Source organism: Pan troglodytes, chromosome 5 (genome assembly GCF_028858775.2).
Source record: "Pan troglodytes isolate AG18354 chromosome 5, NHGRI_mPanTro3-v2.0_pri, whole genome shotgun sequence".
Taxonomy (NCBI): Eukaryota; Metazoa; Chordata; class Mammalia; order Primates; family Hominidae; genus Pan; species Pan troglodytes.
The window spans coordinates 135421460-135442275 of record NC_072403.2 but is presented as its reverse complement, the minus strand read 5'-3'; the positions used below and the strand labels follow the sequence as shown (position 1 = coordinate 135442275).

The 20816-nt window shown below is 36.8% G+C and overlaps 1 protein-coding gene across 34 annotated transcripts in view; it reads left to right on the top strand.

The window, feature by feature from the left end:
• Positions 1-20816, top strand: part of TRDN (triadin) — a 414373-nt gene that overhangs the window by 75757 nt on the left and 317800 nt on the right. For all 34 annotated transcript variants that reach the window (XR_008548643.2, XR_008548645.2, XR_008548647.2 and 31 more), the window contains exons 3-4: positions 14595-14753; positions 15836-15868. Coding sequence is in view for 29 of the 34 variants with exons in the window: in XM_054686250.1 (XP_054542225.1) it covers positions 14595-14753; positions 15836-15868 (192 nt within the window). In the remaining 5 variants the exon portion in view is untranslated. The remainder of the gene's footprint in view (positions 1-14594; positions 14754-15835; positions 15869-20816) is intronic.

The following is a 20816-nucleotide window of genomic DNA, read 5'->3' as shown; positions in this document are numbered from 1 at the left end:
ATACATCTATTTGCATTCAGTAATGTTCCTTTTGCCTCAAGAAGTAATAGTTGAGTATCAGTAAACTTAGTTTTACATTGCCATAAACAATTATATACTGAAATAACCACATAATTGTAAGTAGGGATGTTTGTGTTTAATTTCATTAGGTCCCACACAAGTGCATATTTCTAAGCTACTGAAGTAAGTTAATAGTAAAGATGAGTGTGGAAAAATTTCAATTGAGAAAGTTTTTTAAAGCAGAGGGAAAATGCCCATGCCTCAGATATTGAAAAGCAAGGATTGGAGCTACAATATGACTATTCAAATGTAGATTAGCAAAGTGACAGTCATTTCCTTCTGCAGTCAATAAAACAATTAGCTCACCAAAAGTGCTTTTAAATCAGGATCCTAGTTTTTCCTTTGGTTTAAAAGCATCTAAATATCCAACAATACTTGCAGATGCAAGTATTTTATTTTTTCAAAATTGCAAATCAAATGGATTTTATCTTTTAGAATCTAATGTACTTCAGGAGTTTTGCATCCTACCCTTTATTTTATTTTATTTTATTTTTTGCATGTGTCTCACTCTCTTAGTCTCTTTTGGCTGATATAACAAAATACCATAAACTGGATAGCTTATAAACAGACATTATTTCTCACAATTCTGGAGGCTGGGAAATTCCAGATCAAGTTGCCAGCAGTTTTGGTATCCGTGAGAACCTACTCTGTAGCTCATAGGCTTCTTGCTGTGTTCTCACATCATGGAAGGGGTGAGCTCTCTTACGCCTCTTTTCTAAGGGCACTAATTCTGTTTGTGAGGGCTCTGCCCTCAGGACCTAATTGCCTCCAAAGGCCACAACTCCAAATACTATCTTTCACATTTTACTCATGTCCGTGTGAAGAGACCACCAAACATGTTTTGTGTGAGCAACAAGGCTGTTTATTTCACCTGGGTACAGGCGGGCTGAGTCTGAAAAGAGAGTCAGCGAAGGGAGATAGGGGTGCGGCCATTTTATAAGATTCGGGTAGGTAAAGGAAAATTACAGTCAAAGGGGGGTTATTCTCTGGCGGGCAGGGGCAGGGGTCACAAGGTGCTCAGTGGGGGAGCTTTTGAGCCAGGATGAGACAGGAGAAGGAATTTCACAAGGTAATGTCATCAGTTAAGGCAGGGACCGGCCATTTTCACTTCTTTTGTGGTGGAATGTCATCAGTTAAGGCAGGAACTGGCTATCTGGATGTGTACATGCAGGTCACAGGGGATATGATGGCTTAGCTTGGGCTCAGAGGTCTGACATTCCTGTCCTCTTATATTAATAAGAAAAATAACATAGTGGTAAAGTGTTGGGGCAACGAAAATTTTTTGGGGGGTGGTATGGAAAGATAATGAGCGATATTTCACAGGGCTGCTTCGAGAGGGATTGGGGCGGCATGGGAACCTAGAGTGGGAGAGATTAAGCTGAAGGAAGATTTTGTGGTAAGGGTTGATATTGTGGGGTTGTTAGAAGAAACATTTGTCATATAGAATTATTGGTGATGGCCTGGATATGGTTTTGTATGAATTGAAAAACTAAATGGAATAAGAGAAGGAGAAAAACAGGTATAAAAGGACTGAAAATTGGGAGGACCCAGGACATCCAATTAGAGAGTGCTCAAGGGGGTTGAGCATAATTACTTGCTTGGTTGGTGAGCTTTTAGGCTCTATCCAAGTTTTTGGGGTGCAGTTCAAGTTGGGCTGGTGTCTGGAATGAGACTGGGGCCTAATAAAAAGGAGTGTCCATACAGGAGCTCAAATGGGCTGTACCCTGTAGCATTCCGAGGACAGGCCCGCCTGAATGCTGAGAAGGGCAAGTGGTAAAAGTATTATCCAGTCCTTTTTAAGTTGGTGGCTGAGCTTGGTGAGGTGTGTTTTTAAAAGACCATTAGTCCGTTCTACCATTCCTGAAGATTGAGGATTGTAAGGTATATAAAGGTTTCACTGAATACCAAGAGCCTGAAAAACTGCTTGGGTGATTTGACTAATAAAGACCGGTCCACTATCGGACTGTATAGATGTGGGAAGGCCAAACCGAGGAATTATGTCTCACAGAAGGGAAGAAATGACCACAGTGGCCTTCTCAGACCCTGTGGGAAAGGCCTCTACCCATCCAGTAAAAGTGTCTACCTAGACCGAGAGTTATTTTAGTTTTCTGACTCGGGGCATGTGAGTAAAGTCAATTTGCCAGTCCTGGGCAGGGGCAAATCCCTGAGCTTGATGTGTAGGAAAGGGAGGAGGCCTGAACAATCCCTGAGGAGTAGTAGAATAGCAGATGGAACACTGAGAAGTTATTTCCTTGGGGATAGACTTCCACCATGGAAAGGAAATGAGAGGTTCTAAAAGGCAGACTAGTGGCTTGTAACCTACATGGAAGAGTTTATGAAATGATGACCGAATAGAATGGGCCTGTGAGGCCGGAAGGGGATATTTTCTTTGGTCCAAGAACCATTTGCCTTGTGTGGGAAGAGATTGATAGATGGAAGTTTCAGTGAGGGAGTGGGTGGGAGTGGCCAGATGAGAAGGAGAAAATCTGCCGTGAGGGATAGAAGTTGGAATGCTAGCTGCTTTTTTAGTTACCTTATCAGCATAAGCATTGTCCTGAGCGATGGGATCTGATACCTTTTGATGGCTGCTTTTTTAGCTACCTTATCAGGATAAGCGTTGTCCTGAGTGATGGGTTCTGATGCCTTTTGATGGCCTTTGCAGTGAATGACTCCAGCTTCCTTTGGAAGTAAAGCGGCTTTGAGAAGCAATTTTATTAAAGAGGCATTAATGATGGAGGACCCTTGCATAGTGAGGAAATTTCTTTCACCTATAAAATAGCTTGGTGGTGCAGGATATGGAAGGCATATATTGAGTCGGTATAAATATTGATGTGTAGTCCCTTTGCAAGAGTGAGGGCCCGAGTTAAGGCAATGAGTTCGGCTTGCTGAGAGGTAGTGGAGGGGGGGCAGAAAGTATATGCATCAGGTGTGAGGAAGAAAATAGATTTTGGAAGTTATGAGAACTGTAGAGAGTGAGTTGAGCATAGTTTGTGATTTTGAGGGCCTCTAAAAGTATTTAAGCGCGGCAGCCGCTGCACGCAGACATGAGGGCTAGGCTAAAACAGTAAGGTCAAGTTTGGACAGAAAGGCTACAGGGCGCAGTCCTGGCTCTTGTATAAGAATTCTGACTTGACTGAAGTCATGGGGGCTATCTGTGAAGCCTTGTGGCAGTACAGCCCAGGTAATTCGCTGAGCCTGATGGGTGTCAGGGTCAGTCCAAATGAAAGCAAAGAGAGGCTGGGATGAAGGGTGGAAAGGAATAGTAAAGAAAGCATGTTTGAGATCCAGAACAGAAGAATGAGTTGTGGAGGGAGGTACTGAGGATAGGAGAGTATATGGGTTTGGCACCATGGGGTGGATAGCCAAAACAATTTGGTTGATAAGGCGTAGATCCTGAACTAACCTGTAAGACTTGTCCGGTTTTAGGACAGGTAAAATGGGGGGAATTGTAAGGGGAGTTTATAGGCTTTAAAAGGCCATGCTGTAGCAGGCGAGTGATAACAGGCTTTTATCCTTTTAAAGCATGCTGTGGGATGGGATATTGGCATTGAGTGGGGTAAGGGTGATTAGGTTTTAATGGGATGGTAAGGGGTGCAAGATCAGTCACCAAGGAGGGAGTAGAGGTGTCCTACACTTGTGGCTTAAGGTGGGGAGATACAAGGGGAAGACGCAAAGGAGGCTTTGGGTTGGGACGAAGGGCAGCAATGAGATGTGTCTGTAGTCCTGGAATAGTCAGGGAAGCAGATAATTTGGTTAAAATGCCTCGGCCTAATAAAGGAACTAGGCAGGTGGGGATAACTGAAAAAGAGTGCACAAAAGAATGTTGTCCAAGTTGGCACCACAGTTGGGGAGTTTTAAGAGGTTTAGAAGCCTGGCTGTCAATACCCACAACAGTTATGGAGGCAAGGGAAACAGGCCCTTGAAAAGAAGGTAATGTGGAGTGGGTGGCTTTCATTTTGATTAAGAAGGGGACAGACTCACCCTCCACTGTGAGAGTTACCCAAAGCTTCTGTGATGGTCCAGGAGCCTTTTGAGGCGATCAGGCAGTGTCAGTCTTCAGCTGCTAAGCCAAAAAGATCTGGGAAGGAGTCAGTCAGAGAGCCTTGGGCCAGAGTTCCAGGGGCTCTGGGAGTGGCTGCCGGGTGAGTCCGATTTCCAGTGGGGTCTCGCACAGATGGCACACTGCTTAGGAGGAATCCTGGGCTATGGGCATTCGTTGGCCCAGTGGCCGGATTTCCAGCACTTATGGCAAGGTCCTGGGGGAGGAGGTTCTGGAGGAATCCCTGGCAGCTGCAATTCAGGTGTTTGGAGTTCTTGTGTGCTGGAGATGTAGCTGGGGTTTGTCTGACAGTGGAGGGAAGGAATTGCAACTCAGAAATACATTGCTACTTGGCTGCCTCTACTCTATCATTGTACACCTTGAAGGCGAGGTTAATTAAGTCCTGTTGTGGGGTTTGAGGGCTGGAATTTAATTTTTGGAGGCTTATTTAATGTCAGGAGCAGATTGGGTAATAAAATGTATATTGAGACTAAGATGGCCTTTTGACATTTTAGGGTATAGGGCTGTAAAGCAGCTCAGGGTTGCTGCCAAACAAGCCATGAACTGGCTGGGTTTTTCATATTTGATGAAAAAGAGTGTAAATGCTGACTGATTTGGGATAAAGAAAAAGGAGCATTAACCTTGACTATGCTTTTAGCTCCAGCCACCTTTTTAAGAGGAAATTGCTGGGCAGGTGGGGGAGGGCTAGTCACAGAATGCAACTGTAAGCCGGACTGGGTGTGAGGAGGGGAGGTGATAAAAGGATTATAGGGTGGGGGAGTGGAGGCTGAGGAAGAATTGAGACCTAGCTCAGCCTGGCGATGAGCAGCCTGGGGAGGAGGGGAGAGGTCATTGGGTCTGTAGAAAAGGAAGATTGGAAAGAGGAAAGACTCAGTGATGCTTGGGGTTGGGACTGAGGGGACAGGCAGGAGGGAAGGAAGGAAGATTTGGGACAAGTTGCATTGGGAACAGAGATTAGGGAGGGACTGATGTGTAAAAGAATGCCTGGACGTCAGGCACCTCAGACCGTTTGCCCATTTTATGACAAGAATTTTTTAGGTCTTGTAGGATGGAAAAGTCGAAAGTGCTGTTTTCTGGCTATTTGGAACCACTGTCCAGTTTGTATTGGGGTCAAGTGGCAGTACAGAAGAAAATAAGGCATTTAGGTTTTAGGTCAGGTGTGAGTTGAAGAGGTTTTAAGTCTTTGAGAACACAGGCTAAGGGAGAAGAGGGAGGAATGGAGGGTGGAAGGTTGTCCATAGTGAAGGAGCTAAGTCCAGAGAAAAGAGAGGGTAGAGACATGGAGAGAAGGGGTGGGGGGGTGCTTGCCCCCCAGGAAAGTGGAGAAGGGGTAGAGACACGGAGGGAAGGGGTTGGGGGTGCTTGCCCCCCAGAAAAGCAGTGCTTGCTGCTAAGGCTGAAGGACCAAGGCAGGCGTTCCCGTGTGGTCACACACCTCTGAAACGTGGGTGAATAATCAGGCAGTTGTCCCCACGTGATTAAACACCAAGGGAAGACTGTTTTCCCGAGTCCGTGACCGGCTCCAGAGTTTGGGGTTCATGGATAAAATGCATCTCCTTTGTCTCTACCAGAAAAGGAAAGGAACTGAAATTAAGAGAAGGGAGAGATTGAAGTGTGGCGCCAAGATTGAAAGGAGAAAGAGGTTGAAGGATAGTGAGAGAGGTTGGAGAAGAGAGTAGAAAGAGGCTGTTTACCCGATTTAAAATTGGTGAGGTGTTCCTTGGGCTGGTTAGTCTGAGGACCAGAGGTTGCAGGTGGATCTTTGTCACAGAGCAAAGAGTAGGAGGACAGAGGATTGATCTCCCAAGGGAGGTCCCCCCATCTGAGTCACGGCACCAAATTTCACATTTCACTCAGGTCTGCGTGAAGAGACCACCAAACAGGCTTTGAGTGAGCAACAAGGCTGTTTATTTCACCTGGGTGCAGGCGGGCTGAGTCTGAAAAGAGAGTCAGTGAAGGGAGATGGGGTGCAGCCGTTTTATAAGATTTGGGTAGGTAAAGGAAAATTACAGTCAAAGGGGGGTTATTCTCTGGCAGGCAGGGGTGGGGGTGGGGTCACAAGGTGCTCAGTAGGGGAGCTTTTGAGCTAGGATGAGCCAGGAGAAGGAATTTCACAAGGTAATGTCATCGGTTAAGGCAGGGACCGGCCATTTTCACTTCTTTTGTGGTGGAATGTCATCAGTTAAGGTGGGAACTGGCCATCTGGATGTGTACGTGCAGGTCACAGGGGATATGATGGCTTAGCTTGGGCTCAGAGGCCTGACACTATCACTTTGGGATTTGGATGTCAACATATGAATTTTGTGGGGGCGTAGACATTTAGACCATAGAACTCACTAGAGGAGAGGGACACACTGGTCATTTTAGTCTAATATTGGTATTATCCAGAAGTCATAAGGAGAGAGAGTGAGTGAGATTTAGAGAGAGCAAGAGAGAAAAGAAGAAGAAGAGGAAGAGGAAGAAGAAGAAGAGGAAGAGGAATAGGAGGAAGAGGAAGAAGGAGGAGGAGGAGGAGAATGAAGAGAAAGAGGAGGAAATAGAGAAAGAGAGACTGAACAGGAAAAAAGAACAGGAAAAAATTATATTGCAATTACAATTTTTGTAAAATCAATCCTCCAAGTGAGGTTAATATTAGAAGCACCATGGGAATTTTATTAACCCAACTTTTAATGTCATCATGCTTTGAGGAGTGTTCATTGAGATAAAGATAAGAGACTCCAGAAAATTTCAACCTATGTATATGGTCTCTATGTTAAAAATCTCATTGAATGAAAATCTATTCAGACACTTAATTTTGAAGTTAAATCACTTATATAATTTTGATTTATTGTTCAAGTGATTGTATACAACTATTTAAATGTTCTATTTTTAAAATAGAACATTTATTCCTAAGTATGGCAATAGCAAAGTATTCACTCATTTGTAAAGTAAGGCATTTAAATATATGAAAATGAGATTTCCTCATACTCTTTACAAAAGCATCTGAAAGGTGCTCTATAGAAGCATCTCATAATTTATTTTACAATCTAATTACTCAGTCTGAAATCTAATTATTCAATATTTGTATATCTTGCTAAAGTGTTAAATAAAAAATTTATTTTATTCTACATATTTAGTTTCAAGAAAATTTTACAGCATAGCTTTTATTCCACATTTCTGTCCATGTGAGGATCCTTGAAATACTCTTTTATACTGTAAACAAAATTATCAAATGCAAAGATTATAGCACAGTAGCTGGATTCAATTTTCATTGGCCTCCACCTCTGCATTTCATTATTATTTTTACCTTTGTTCCTCTCAAATTGCTATCAGTTAGCCAGTTCTTCCCCAATTATTATTTTAGTTTAAATAATTTTAAAGGGTCAATATAAGTGAATATAAAAAGAGGATCTCAAAAAATGAGCCTCTCTTAAAATGCTTCTGTGTGGAAAATCTATTTTTGAAACATGGTTTTAGGACTATAAATTATTACTATTTTGGTTACAACAAAAGTGGCTTATCAGATGCCAAAATATCAAGTGTTGCTTCTGGAACTGAAGCAATATATACAAATATAGCCATCCTTCCTGCGTTTTTCAAGAAAAAATAATAAGAAAATATGTAATTCCAGTACTATACATTTAGAAACGTCCACTGGCAGGATATAAACTCATCTTAGGGGTTAAATACAGAGGAATAAAGGTGTTGCAATAAACATTTTTTGAATTCTTGACTTCCTTGGATGTTTTACTTATGTCTCTAAGTTTGTCTTTACTTTCAATTTGAAATAAAACAGAAAATAAGAAAGCAATAAATTCATGGGAGAAAAAAAGGCATTTGGCTCTAAGAGGTTGAAACCTCTTCCACCGTGATGACAAAATTAAAAACGGCAGTTCTAACATCATTGAAGTCAACCAAACATACCCAGGACAAGTGGCCCAACTTATGAGAAACTGTTTGGACTTAAAAAGCTTTAAAGTATAATGTCTTCAGTAAACATCAGGTCAATGAAGACACCAAATTTCACTGTGAATGTATAAGCACATATTTTTATTTATTCGTAAACACTTGTGCCTAGTATTGTTGATGCTGAAAACTCCAGGACCCAAAGTCTCAGAAGACCATTAAATTCACTGTGAAAGCTTTTTGTTTCCGATGGATTCTGCTTAGAAATAAATTAAATTAGCATTTCTACCCTATACCCTTAAGAAATAGTTGACTATTAACAAATAATGCCAGACCTTGAGCCCAAACTGTTTCATAAGTCTTTGTATTCTCTCAGCTACATTTCTGAGTCTAAGAAACCTATTGACTTAGTGGAGAGAGCATTGTTTTATGCATATACTGACCCACCACTTCAGATTTTAAAAACATTTTTGTTTTGTTTTTCCTATCTGTTTTTTCTTTCTTCCCAACTTAGGTGGTGGGATGGGAATGAGGAAACACATCTGAAGTTTCATTTGGCATTGGGAAAGTTCTAAAGAAATTTGTTTACCTTCAAGACAAAGACTAAGTAATTTCACAGTAATTTAAGCAAAAATTGACATGTAACTCAGGGCATATTAAATGACACATAATTTGCTAAAATTTTTCTTAACTTGATAAAATTTTCACCAACAGAAGCAAAAATATTCATATACGTATTTGCAGAAAGGGAGAAAAACTGGTCACTTAAAATTATTTCTTTAGGTCTAGAAAATTATCTCTATGTATTTTGAAATAACTTTCCTCACATACCAAAATTAGAACCACCTAGATATCAATTATATATTACACTTAGAATGTTGTACATAATCAGTGCTCAATAATTGTTGTAAAAGAGAAATCTCTGTACTGCTTAGCCAACCTCATACAGAAGGTACATACAGCAACATATACCAAGTTTAATTGTTCCTGGTTTGGGTAGCATTCATGACATTAAAAAAAACCTTTACCTCAATTTAGTTCCAAATATTTGGATCTGAATATTTTCTGGGAGGTCAGGGGCAAACATTAGTTGTTTCATGAGTTCCAATGAAAACAGTCTTTGGATTTCATGGACCTTACCAAGGTTTGCTGTGAGGGCGTGGTGACTAAGTGATCTCATGCTAATATTTATCACAGCCTGCATTTATGGAGCGTTGTATGTTTGAGTTAAATGGTCATGAAAATTAAACTGATAATTATCTAACATTTATTAAACCATATGTTCTGCCCTATATGCTGATATGGTTTGATAGTGTCCCCACCCAAATATCATCTTGAATTAGAGCTCCCATAATTCCCACATGTTGTGGGAGGGACCCAGTGGGAGATAATTGAATCAATGGGGACAGTTTCTCCCATACTGTTCTCGTGGTAGTGAATAAGTCTCCTGAGATCTGATGGTTTTATAAGGGGTTTCCCTTTTCACTTGGCTCTCATTTTCTTTTGCTGGCCACCATGTAAAACATGCCTTTCACCTTCCATCATGATTGTGAGGCTTCTTCAGCAAAGTGGAACTGTGAATCCATTATACCTCTTTTTCTTTATAAATTACCCAGTCTCAGGTGTGTCTTTATTAGCAGTGTGAAAACGGACTAATACACATGCTTTACACCAAAAAGTTTACGTACACTGTGCTTGAGTGAATACCAATAAGTGTCATCTGGTGCAGGCAGAGTCATGGGCAGAAGGGCAGAAGATTCCTGGGACCCCTGTTTTCTTGCCTTCCTGTGGAGTGGATCAGACAGATGCAGATGGGCAAATCTAGAGACTCCACCTCTTAGTTGTTCTTTCCTTGGAAGGAAAGCATGAGGGTAGCATTAAGGTTGGGGTTAATCATTTGGGTTTGAGCGCTATGCATTCAGAGTTTAGGTGCCAAGTGCATCAGGGAATGCTGGAAACACCAGTTGTGTAGCACTTGAAGAGTTTGGGAGAAACTGAGATCATACACAGGCCTCCTGTTGAGGGGAGGGGAAGCTATTAGTTCTGGCTAGCAAGCTGAAAAGAACATTTTGGTCATTCAACAGACAATCTTGCTTATTTCTTCACGTTGATGTTTACTAATTAGCAGGCATCGTACCATTTGATTTGTCTATATTATCTCATGTATTACGCATAAGATCCTTATGCAGTCTTATTGTCATTTTATGGTTCAGCAAATGGAAGCACAGAGTACTTTATCCTTTTTCCCACTAACTGAATATGTTCTAAATTGGAGTACAGAGAGGTTGAATAGAGGAATAACAGGCACTAGAAGGTTGAGGTCTTGATTTGGAATAGTGACTTTGGGAAAGCAAGACATTGATAAATTTTATAGACATGGCAAAAGTTAATCTTCTCAATATCATAGAGCTAATAGGTTGGGGAAGTACCAGGACTAGAGAAAAGTGAGTTAAGTACCATGGGTGCAAAATTGGAGTCCTCCAAAACACTCAAAAATTGAAACAAATAATATTTTCGGGCAGAGTTTAAATTTTCAAAATTAATGCAAAAATATATGATGAAGAAAATATCAACATTTTAAATAAAGGCAGAATGATTATTACTGTTTCTCCTTTTGTTTCAATACAGTTGGCACAGCACTGGGTAGGAAGCTTGAACTTGAATGCTATCAGTCTGAACTCAGAACCCAAGCTTGTAACCATTGTGTGCCGATGTTTCTCAGGATATGAAAAATAAAGAAGGGTCAAATATTACCTACACACTCTAAGACTGATGGCCAAAGATAACAGTGAAACTATGGACTTGATTTTTTAGAAGGGAAGCAGAGAAAATGATTATTTTTCTTGTATAGTCCCATTTAGAAACTTAAGTACATGCATAGTTTAGCTTCAAAACCAGAGGACAAATAAAAATCTTATTTAAACTTTTCTTGGCCTCTCTTGTCTCTCTTGGCACTCTTTCATCAGTGCCAAGAATCCAATTACTGACCACAAGTAACCTAAAGCAGTTTTCCCGGCATTCAGTGGTATATTTTTCTGGAAGAAACCTTGGATACAATTAAGAATGACTTGAACACTGAGAAACATTTCTTATCTCATATAACAGAAGTGCTGAAGGTAGAGTGATTTCAACATTGGATACTTCAAGGCCTTAGCAATGTCATCATGGACTCATTTTTTTTTTCCAGTTTTAATCCTTGCCTTTCTCAAAGAGCCAGCTACTGTTCTCATGGTTACAAGATGACTGAAGCAGCTGCAAGCTTTTTTATTCCCATGCAGTAAAGTCTTTGTTCTTCCTTTTAAGAGCAAGAAAACCCCTTCTAAAATCTCCCCACCCAAAACGAGACCCTAGAATCAATTGTGAATTTATGTTTTTTGTTTGACAGCATATAGCACAATAGTTAAGAATCTTGTTTTGGTGGCCTAAAATGGGTGTAAAATGTGGCTCCATCACTTACTAACTATGTAACCTGAGGCATCTTATTTAAATTTTCTGTGCCTTAGTTTTCCTATGTTTTTAAAAAAGGTATAAAATAATATACCTATGTCATTGGGTTATTGAGAAGAAAATGTGAATTAATACCTGTAAAGTTTTTATAATGGTGTCTGACTGTTATTTTTAAGATGATTCTCACAGTCATGTATATAATTAAACTTAGGGAAACATGAAAGCTAAGAAAATACAATTACCTAAGTATCTCCTTAAAAAAAGACATCAATAAAAGTTTTAGTTTGCGTTGAATAATATTTTTTCCATTGATATGATCTGGATTTGGATGTGAGGTATGCAAGACAGAATAAGAATCAACTTCAGGACTACTGTCTTATTTAAGTGTGTGTGTGTGTGTGTGTGTGTGCGCGTGTGTGTGTGTATTTAGGTTTTGGAAGAAGTGGTCCACATGGCTGAAAATCAGAAAATCAGAAGCTGATCTCAAGCTAGCAATGATAACTTCATAAAAATAGCCTGCTTTGACAATTTTAGAACCAGGCAATATATATATATATCTGCAAAATACATACAGTGCATTTAAGCATAAGGATAATTAAACTGATCCCAATTTTGTTGGATTTTATTGTTAAGCTCTTCAGTTAACACTTAGAAAGAAGGGAAATGGAGAAATAGTCTCAATCTATTCTCATCATAAAAATCTCATTTGCAGATTTTTCCATTAGGTATAAAATATACCACTGCTAAAAATGCCTTTAATGGTTCCAGAACAATCCAGTTCCTTACATATGATTCTTTTAAAATCCTCAATTGCAATTATAAAATTCCATTTCATTTCCTTTGTCTAAGGTTTAATCTCACCATTCAAACGGCCATTTCTTGCTCACATGAAACTCTCTGGAGTGTAGTAAAATGGGGTGCAAGGAGTGAAAGTACATTATCAATGAATCATGGAGACAGGCTTCCCAGAAAGCAGCATTTTATTCCTGGGGTCACTGAATGGTCTGTGTGCTCCACGAATCCCTCAGAATGGAATATAAAGTTAAAAATTTCCCCAGAAATCCTCTCTTTCATATAATTTTTCCCCTCTCTATGAGGTCTTCCCATCAGTATAAACCATGGGATATTCTTCCTATTTGAACAATGGTAAAAACAGAAAAACTCACTATAATCCTAGTTCCTCTTCTAGTATTACTCAATCTCTGTCATATGCATAAAATATACTCACTGCCTCCAAATTTTTCTATTTTGTCTTGAATGCACTCCACTGAAATTGCTCTTTGAAGGTCATGAGTGACATCCTCATCATCCAATCCAAAGGTCCATTCCCAGTCTTCAACTTTCTTGACCTATCCATAGCGTTTTCCAGTTGATCACTCTGTCCTCCTCAAAAACAATGTATTAACCTGGTATATGGTGCATTACACTTTCTTGGTTCCTTCTCCCTCTCTCTTTCTTGCTCACTCCTGCTCTGCCTGTCACTCTCTCTGTCATCTCCCCTCTGAATCCATTGTTGGCTCCTCCCTATCTCTCTGACTTATCTCCCTGACATTTGTTAAAGTGTCTCTGGGTCAACTTCCTTGGTGATCTCACTCATTGTTATGGCTTTGATACCTTCTGTCTTCCGTTGGATTCTGAAGTTTCTGTTTTCAATTAGAGCTTCCCTTTTGTAAATCATGTTGCATTATACAAATGTCTACATCTTGATGTAAGTATCTAATAGGCAACCCAAATTTTGAAAGTCTAAAACTCAGCTACTTTTCTACTCCCAACCCCACCCGCACCCAACAAGAATCTTGTTTCTCTCCAGTCCTCCCCCAGCTCAGAGCATTTCCTTCCTTCATTCTAGTTTCTCACACCAAAAACTTAGAAGTTATCCTGGATTTCTGTCTTTCTCTCACATCACAGCCACACTGGAAGCATCTACTATTAATTCTGTCATTGAAATACATTCAGAATCTGATTGCATCTCACCACACACACTGTTACCACCCTGATAGAAATCATGATCATCTTTCTCTTGGATGATTTCAGTTGGCTTCATACTTGTCTCCCTATTCCCAGCCTGGCACCCTTTCAATCTTCAACACAGTAAAGGAAGTCAAATCACTTCATCTTTCTGCTCAAATCTTCCGATGACTTACTATGTCAGTCACAGTAAAAGCCTAATTAGATGTACTTAACCTTTAGGTAGTATAATACATTGATATAATTCTCATCTCTTAAATATATCAAAGAGAGAAGAATCTCTGAAAAGCTAAAATAGTTTTTAAAATTAAGGAAAACACAGCTCTAAAATTGAATTACAGCTTGATAAAAAACCAGATGCAATTTATACCATATTTCTAGATAGATCATCTCTGTAATCACATCCTAAAGGCTATGCTTGCCTCTTCAGAGCAGTTTTCATATGATTGGAAGAACAAAATTTTGGAAATCCCTAATCTATTTGCTTGCATTTTTTATGATTCAATCTTTCATTTAGCAAACATTTTATATCTCCTAGGACATAGAAAAGGGAAGACTTATAGATTCTATCCATTGAAGTTACTAGCAGTTCAAATACTTTTTTATTTCATGTGCAGGGATGACTAACAGATAAATCCAATCTATTCCAACTAGAGCTTGATATGATCACTAACTTGACTATTCCAGATTCTTCCTGTGGTATCACAAATTAGAATAAATGGGCCTATCAGTCTTAATTTAGCCACAACTACCTTAGTCAACTTGCAGAACTTGTTATTTGTCTGAAAACTTACAGAGTCATCTTTTCTATAATGCTGTCCCATACAATATGTGCTGAAATTATTTCTTCCATTCCTGAACATCCATAACATAGGGTTTATTTGCACTCTGGGTAACATAAATACACATTATTTTAATTCATTCCTAATTTTTTTCCAGTGCTAACTCTTATTTGGATTATAAACTTCCCAAGGGCATTTTCTTTCTTGGCATGCATGCATATTATAGCAAGATAAAGTTTCTATTTCTGAGCAAAAAATTGTAGCCAGGAGATATTTAGAATGTTGAAATTGACATATTCTTTTTGTCAAAAGAACAAATCAGTAAAAACAGCTTTTCTTAAGTTATTTGGAAATGATCACAAATTTTTTCTTTTTTTTTTAATTACTTTTAGCAAGCTCTATTGCCAAGATTGGCTCAGATCCTTTAAAACTGGTACGTGATGCTGTGGAGGAAACCACGGACTGGATCTATGGCTTCTTTTCTTTGTTATCTGACATCATCTCATCTGAAGATGAAGATGATGATGATGGTGACGAAGATACTGATAAAGGTACAAAGAACATAGAGATATATCTAACTGCTAGGAGCAACATTAAATATGTATTATAGTGGTTTGCCTCAGTTTAAATTCAAATGAGCACTTGGGTCAAGCTAAACCAAAATGAATACACTTCTGACTGCTAAAAGCATATCAACAGGCTGCCAAACACAGTAAATTGTTCTTTATTTGATTTTCATCTTATAGCTTATCTACCATTATGGCAAAGATGTCAAAATTAAATGTTAATATTAATGTAGCATTACAGCAAAGGGAGTCTCATTATGCACTGCTATAAAACCACAATACAAACTCACATTTATATGCTTCTTTGGAAAAAATAGTTATTTTTCAAGTTTATCTCTAGGAAGATTAAAATAAAAACAGTAAAACTAAAAATACATATAAGTGTTTTATACACATATGTCATATTTATAGTCAAATAGCAGAAAGGAATCTTACTAAAAGTGCAATCAAAAGAGTAAATTTATTGGACCAAATGGTGGTGTAGAATAGAAGGACACATCCTAAATGTCCTAACAATTATGCAACTAACCTATGTGCTCTCTCATATATATTAATGAATAAAAGGAAATAGCCATCTCAAACCACATAAAAACTGCCATTGAATGAGTATGAAAAGAACAAAGCACTGTGATTCCATCTATTAGATAACACTTTTTAGGGTCAGTCTTAGTCATCAGAAATCATGTATTCAGCCTTGACTACCAGGAAAGCTTTAATTATTAGAGTATTTTTATAACTTTTCCTGAAGTTATATTTGTTTTGGCCCCAGTAAGAGTTCAACATGAACAATAGGGAATTGAAATTAATATGATATATAACCTATAATGTATAATTTGGATCACTGCCACAATTTTATTGAATTCATAAAAATGAAACAATCTTATATAAATGTATATAAACAAACTTTGTACTTAAAAACTGGAATTTGGGAAGCAAAGTAATGTAAAGACTATGATTGTTAAAACTAATAGATTTTTTTTAAATAAACAAAAGGGGAAAATAATGATGTCATATTATTCTATGCTAAAATATTTTCTAACACTGTTCTTCTTTTAATCTTGGTCTAGGAGAAATAGATGAGCCTCCCTTGAGAAAAAAAGGTTAGTTGTTTTCACCTTTGATAATAATTATTTTTCTCTTATGGTAATATTGGTTTTCAGCATGGTTCAAATATATTTTACTTATTTTAATATAAAGGTTTTATTTAATAATTAGGTCAAGATTTATAGTCAGAAAAAAATTACTCAATTTCTTTTCCAATGAAGGTGATCTCACTATTTTTCTGTTGATTATTTTTTAAATGCCTTATTCAGTAGATTTGTATGGATTCATTTATACACAGACCAATATGAGCTGGAATTTGAGGAATGAGGGGAGAATTCTGTAGCCTTAGAAATGGCCCAGAAAATGACACCCATGATTTATTCTCACCATGGTCAGATTTATTGATTTTAAATTTTTATTCTTATTCTTTTCCTTTTAATTTTTTTGCCATCATTATTTTGCATGTTAGTTGATGACTATGGGCCAGGACAAGAAGATGGTGAGGGACATAACAGCCTAGGAGGCAAAGGCATACCCAGTTGGTATGTGTGATGTGTCACTGTCATGGAGTGGAGTTACCTGGATGTGCCTGGATGTGCTGTAGAGGAATTACTTGCAGGAATAGATAAGGTGACTGAGTGAAGTGGTCACAACCTGAATGATAAGAACGATAAACCTAGGACAAAGGAGGACAGCAATGGGGCAGGAATTTCAGAAGACAGGGATTTTGACAGGAAGGGGTAGGAACTGCATCTGGAAGGGGCACTGGGGAGCAGGTAGTACCATCTTGAGGTACATTTGTTGTGAGAAAACAGCCAACATTCAAGCCAGACTTAAAACAATTGCAGTGTTTTAGTTACTGCTACACATGGGCAGGCTGTTGAGGGTTTACCCAGGAAGATAACCCTGGCTTCTGTTGCTCTCTCCTAATACCTACTGTGGATTCAAACAATGGGATCCAAACTTACAGTTTCAGCCTTCCCTGAGAAAATGATGACTACCCCACACTATCTGGGGTAAAATCCACTTAGTGTATGTTAAATTAGAAACTTTGGATTTGTAACTTATGCAGCAAAAAAGAGCTAAGCCAGTCAAATTCAACTATGGCAAAGGCATCCAGAAATGAAAGTGTTTATAAAGCTCTGTGAGGAGAAAGGAAGGGTTTATACACCTGCAAATCCAGAATGAGAACTCAAGTACTCAAGACAGACTTCAGCCATCAAATTCAGGTTTAGAGATTCTAGATTTGTCTATAAGCTTCAAGAGATTTATAGCTGATATCCCATAGAGAGTGAACATAGTCAAACTTTAAGTGAGTTATTAGTCATTATCTGGAAATAACAGCTTATGCACATTTATTTTCATTGGAAATGGAAGAAGGGAAAACAGATAAATAATGTTTGCTCATTTATACTTATAAACTGAAATCCATAAGACTATTATAAAGCCATATTTTTCATAAATTGATATTTACTATTTAATAAAAAATTCTTTTGATTTAAATTTTTCTTTGAAATTATTTTAAAGTTAAGCTTCATATAGTAATTAGTATAAACTGCAAATTCATACAAAGCTGTTTTACTATTGTTTCTTAAATTATTTCCTTGATTCAGCAAATCAAGTTTTTGCCAGAAAAACTATTAAATAGTTGTTTAGGGTACTTTTAAAAAATGTTAGAAATGTTTATTAGTCAAAAATAGTCTAAGGGATATATGTCCTTCAACACATGTGCACTAATGTCCTTAAAGATTACATACTCAAAATTAGGAGAATTGACTTTAAATCACCTGAATATATTTTCTTAATAGTATTATTCACACAGTTACATGAAAAAAAATTGACATTTAAGTAAAAATCTCAGATGCTCTATCTTGAGTACAGAGGCTATGTAATAATAAACCTTAGTTAAAAGTGAATTCGAGAAGATCTATTTCATTGTAATTATTATTTTTTATGTGTAAGCTTTTCTTTCATAGAAGTATAGAGGCAATGAGAGCTTTAAAGTAGTAGCTAATATTTTATAAAACATTTATAATACATATTCTACATTTTAAGTATACTTTTAACATTATTATTAGGGGAGAAATTCTATAAATTATTCTTGTCTTATAAGTTATTTTACTCATGTTTACATTTACAAATGTTGGTTTAAGAAGGAATTTGGGGGCAACGTGGAATGATAGTCTTTTAAAACATTTGATTTTTACACATCTAAATGACTCTTCATTAATACCCTTCTCAATTCATATATATTCAATAATATTTAGTCATTTTATATTGCCTGAATTATCAGGCTGTAGCATTTTTTTTATTCAACTGCCCTATATCTACCTAAAACATTTTATTTGAATACACTTAGTTTTATTTGTTGAGTTATTGCTATTCTTAACAAAATAAAAATTCGGCCAGTTTGTAATTTATGGTTGAAGTTTGCAGTTTTTAATTTGATATGGAATAATGGTGTAGTCGACTAATCTCAGGGTTGCAGTATTGATTATTAAACAGATTATTAATATGGATGAAATATTTGATTCTGCTAGCCTGTGGAATCTGTTGTTATATATAAATATAGCTTCAGGATATTACATGTAGTACCTAGTGTCTTTATATTCTTCATGCATATTTTTCAACTTGTCAAAATTTTAAAATACTAAGTTATATTACTAAACACTTCATGATGAGACCCCCAAGGCACTGAATCTTTAGAAAATACTATATTTTATTACATAGTTGTCTAAAAATTATAACTATGAAAAACAAATACTATTATAAATCACATTTTCTGAAAAAATTATTTGTTGTGTATAGTGGTATATTTGCACATCTGGAAGTGTACTTTTAAGCAATATTTTTCACACCAGGGTATACATCATGGATCTGTTAGCACCTCACTTTCTAAGGGTTATAAAAGAGCAGAGAGATTTAAAGGAATTGAATGTCATTTGAATGTTTTCCTAAAATTGATCTGCTTGAGAGCATGCCCGGTTTATAACTGTACTATTTCCACTTCAAATATAAATAAATTTGTTGTTGGTTCTTTATGGTATTCGACATTACTTGGAAGGAGACAAAAAAAGTAACATTGCCCTAATAACATTGTGTGTGTGTGTGTGTGTGTGTGTGTATGTATAGATGTGCATAAGGCTTCTCAATACTTGTATCTTTAAAAGTAAAATATAGGGTTAGATTTATTGATGAACGCTGTCTCATTCTAACTGTAAAATACATTAATCCACAGATAGGTGATTTTAAAACTCCATTCACTAGATGGCATTCTAAAAAAAATTCATTTTTCAGGTTTAATAATAACTTATGAAGATTTGCAATATATTAACCTTTAGATTCTTAGATTCTTATAGTCTAAAGGTTAATATATTACAGGATGTGAAATCACAGAATATGGAGGAAATTTAAAATTTTCAATATGTACACTTTTTTCCTTAGAGAATCATAATGTAGCTCTTGGGTAAAATTTTTGTGAGAGAGGTGGAATGAAAATATGAATTCAAAGAGAAAAGAGAAAGATGAAAACCTTCCAAATGTTAAGAAATAATTTTTTGATAAATATTTTAAGTTGATAGTGACATCTAAAAATATTATAGTGTTTGGAGTCCATCAACTCAGTTTTTAAAAGGGATATGGCAACTTTATTTTTAAATGTCAACATTTACAATAATCTATAAATTATATCACTTGTAATCCTTCAACTTATGATGAAAAATTTTAGAACTTGTAGGAAGGGATGCAGAGTTTTGCAAAATTTCTAAGGAATATAAAAGGGAAAAAAATTGAACATGATTGTAATAGAAAATAAACATTTTGCTTTCTGGGTAACTCCTAGGTTTCTGAGTGAGAGCAAAGCACAGAGGTCTAAGATTCACGACGGTACAATGTATATCCTTAGCTAATCACTAATACAGAATTCGGACATGTTTTATGCCTTCTGGGATTAAACTCAATCAACAAATGTATTTTTCAATTAATCTTTTTCAAGTGTTTTCTATGAGCCAAGCAATGAGCTGGTGGAAGAGAACATGTACTATTTGCTTACCACATTCCCAAAGACTAATGATGAACATTTATTAAATAAAATAATACATGACAGTAATGGAGTTTTGATGTGGTATTGCTAGCATCAGGATCAATGCAACATGTTATTTTATAGCTTACGTAATTGCAAAGGTGTAAAAGATCACCTTACTTAGTAAAATGTCCTGCAAATACCACAGTTAAAAATTTAATGAATACATGATCAAATAAGGCAGTAAATAAGATAGAATAGTTGGGGCATTGTATATTTGATAAAGAAGAGGGTAAATCTTTATATGATGTTATCATTAATAAATTGAACTGAAAGTATATGAAAATATGAATAATAGTAATGATATCCATTTTTTAGAAATATAAATTAATTTTAATTCCCTTAATTATTCATAAAGACCCAAAGTTAAAGTTAAAACCAGGGCCAGACACAGTGACAGACAGACACACACACACACACACACACACACACGCAAACATGCACACACTCAGAGAGAAAGAAAAAGGGAGGGAGAGAAAGAGAGAGAGCGAAAACCCAATAGTCTTAAAGCAAAGTTAAAAAATATATGTTTTTTTCAGCATAGGTATCTTAGTGTTTTTCTCTATTTATGTTCAAAAATAAAATACTGGTTTATTACTGGTTTATTTTACTAATAAAATACTGGTACTAACACTTTTAAGTGCAACTTAACAGATACACCTATCTCTATCTCCTTTTTACAGTTTATTCTCACTTAAACCTCCATCTATAATATATCTGTATATAAGAATAATCATTACAGCATTTATATCCTTTGGAATATGTAATTTTAGAAGATAATAATAGGCTCCTAACAAGGAATTAGGTTTTGTAATGTCTTTTCCTGACATCTAGTTTTAAAGTTAAGAAAGAATAATTGTAGTCATTCAGAGTTATGCACATTTAGTTTTTTGGACAGGAGAAACTGATCTTTAATTTTAGGA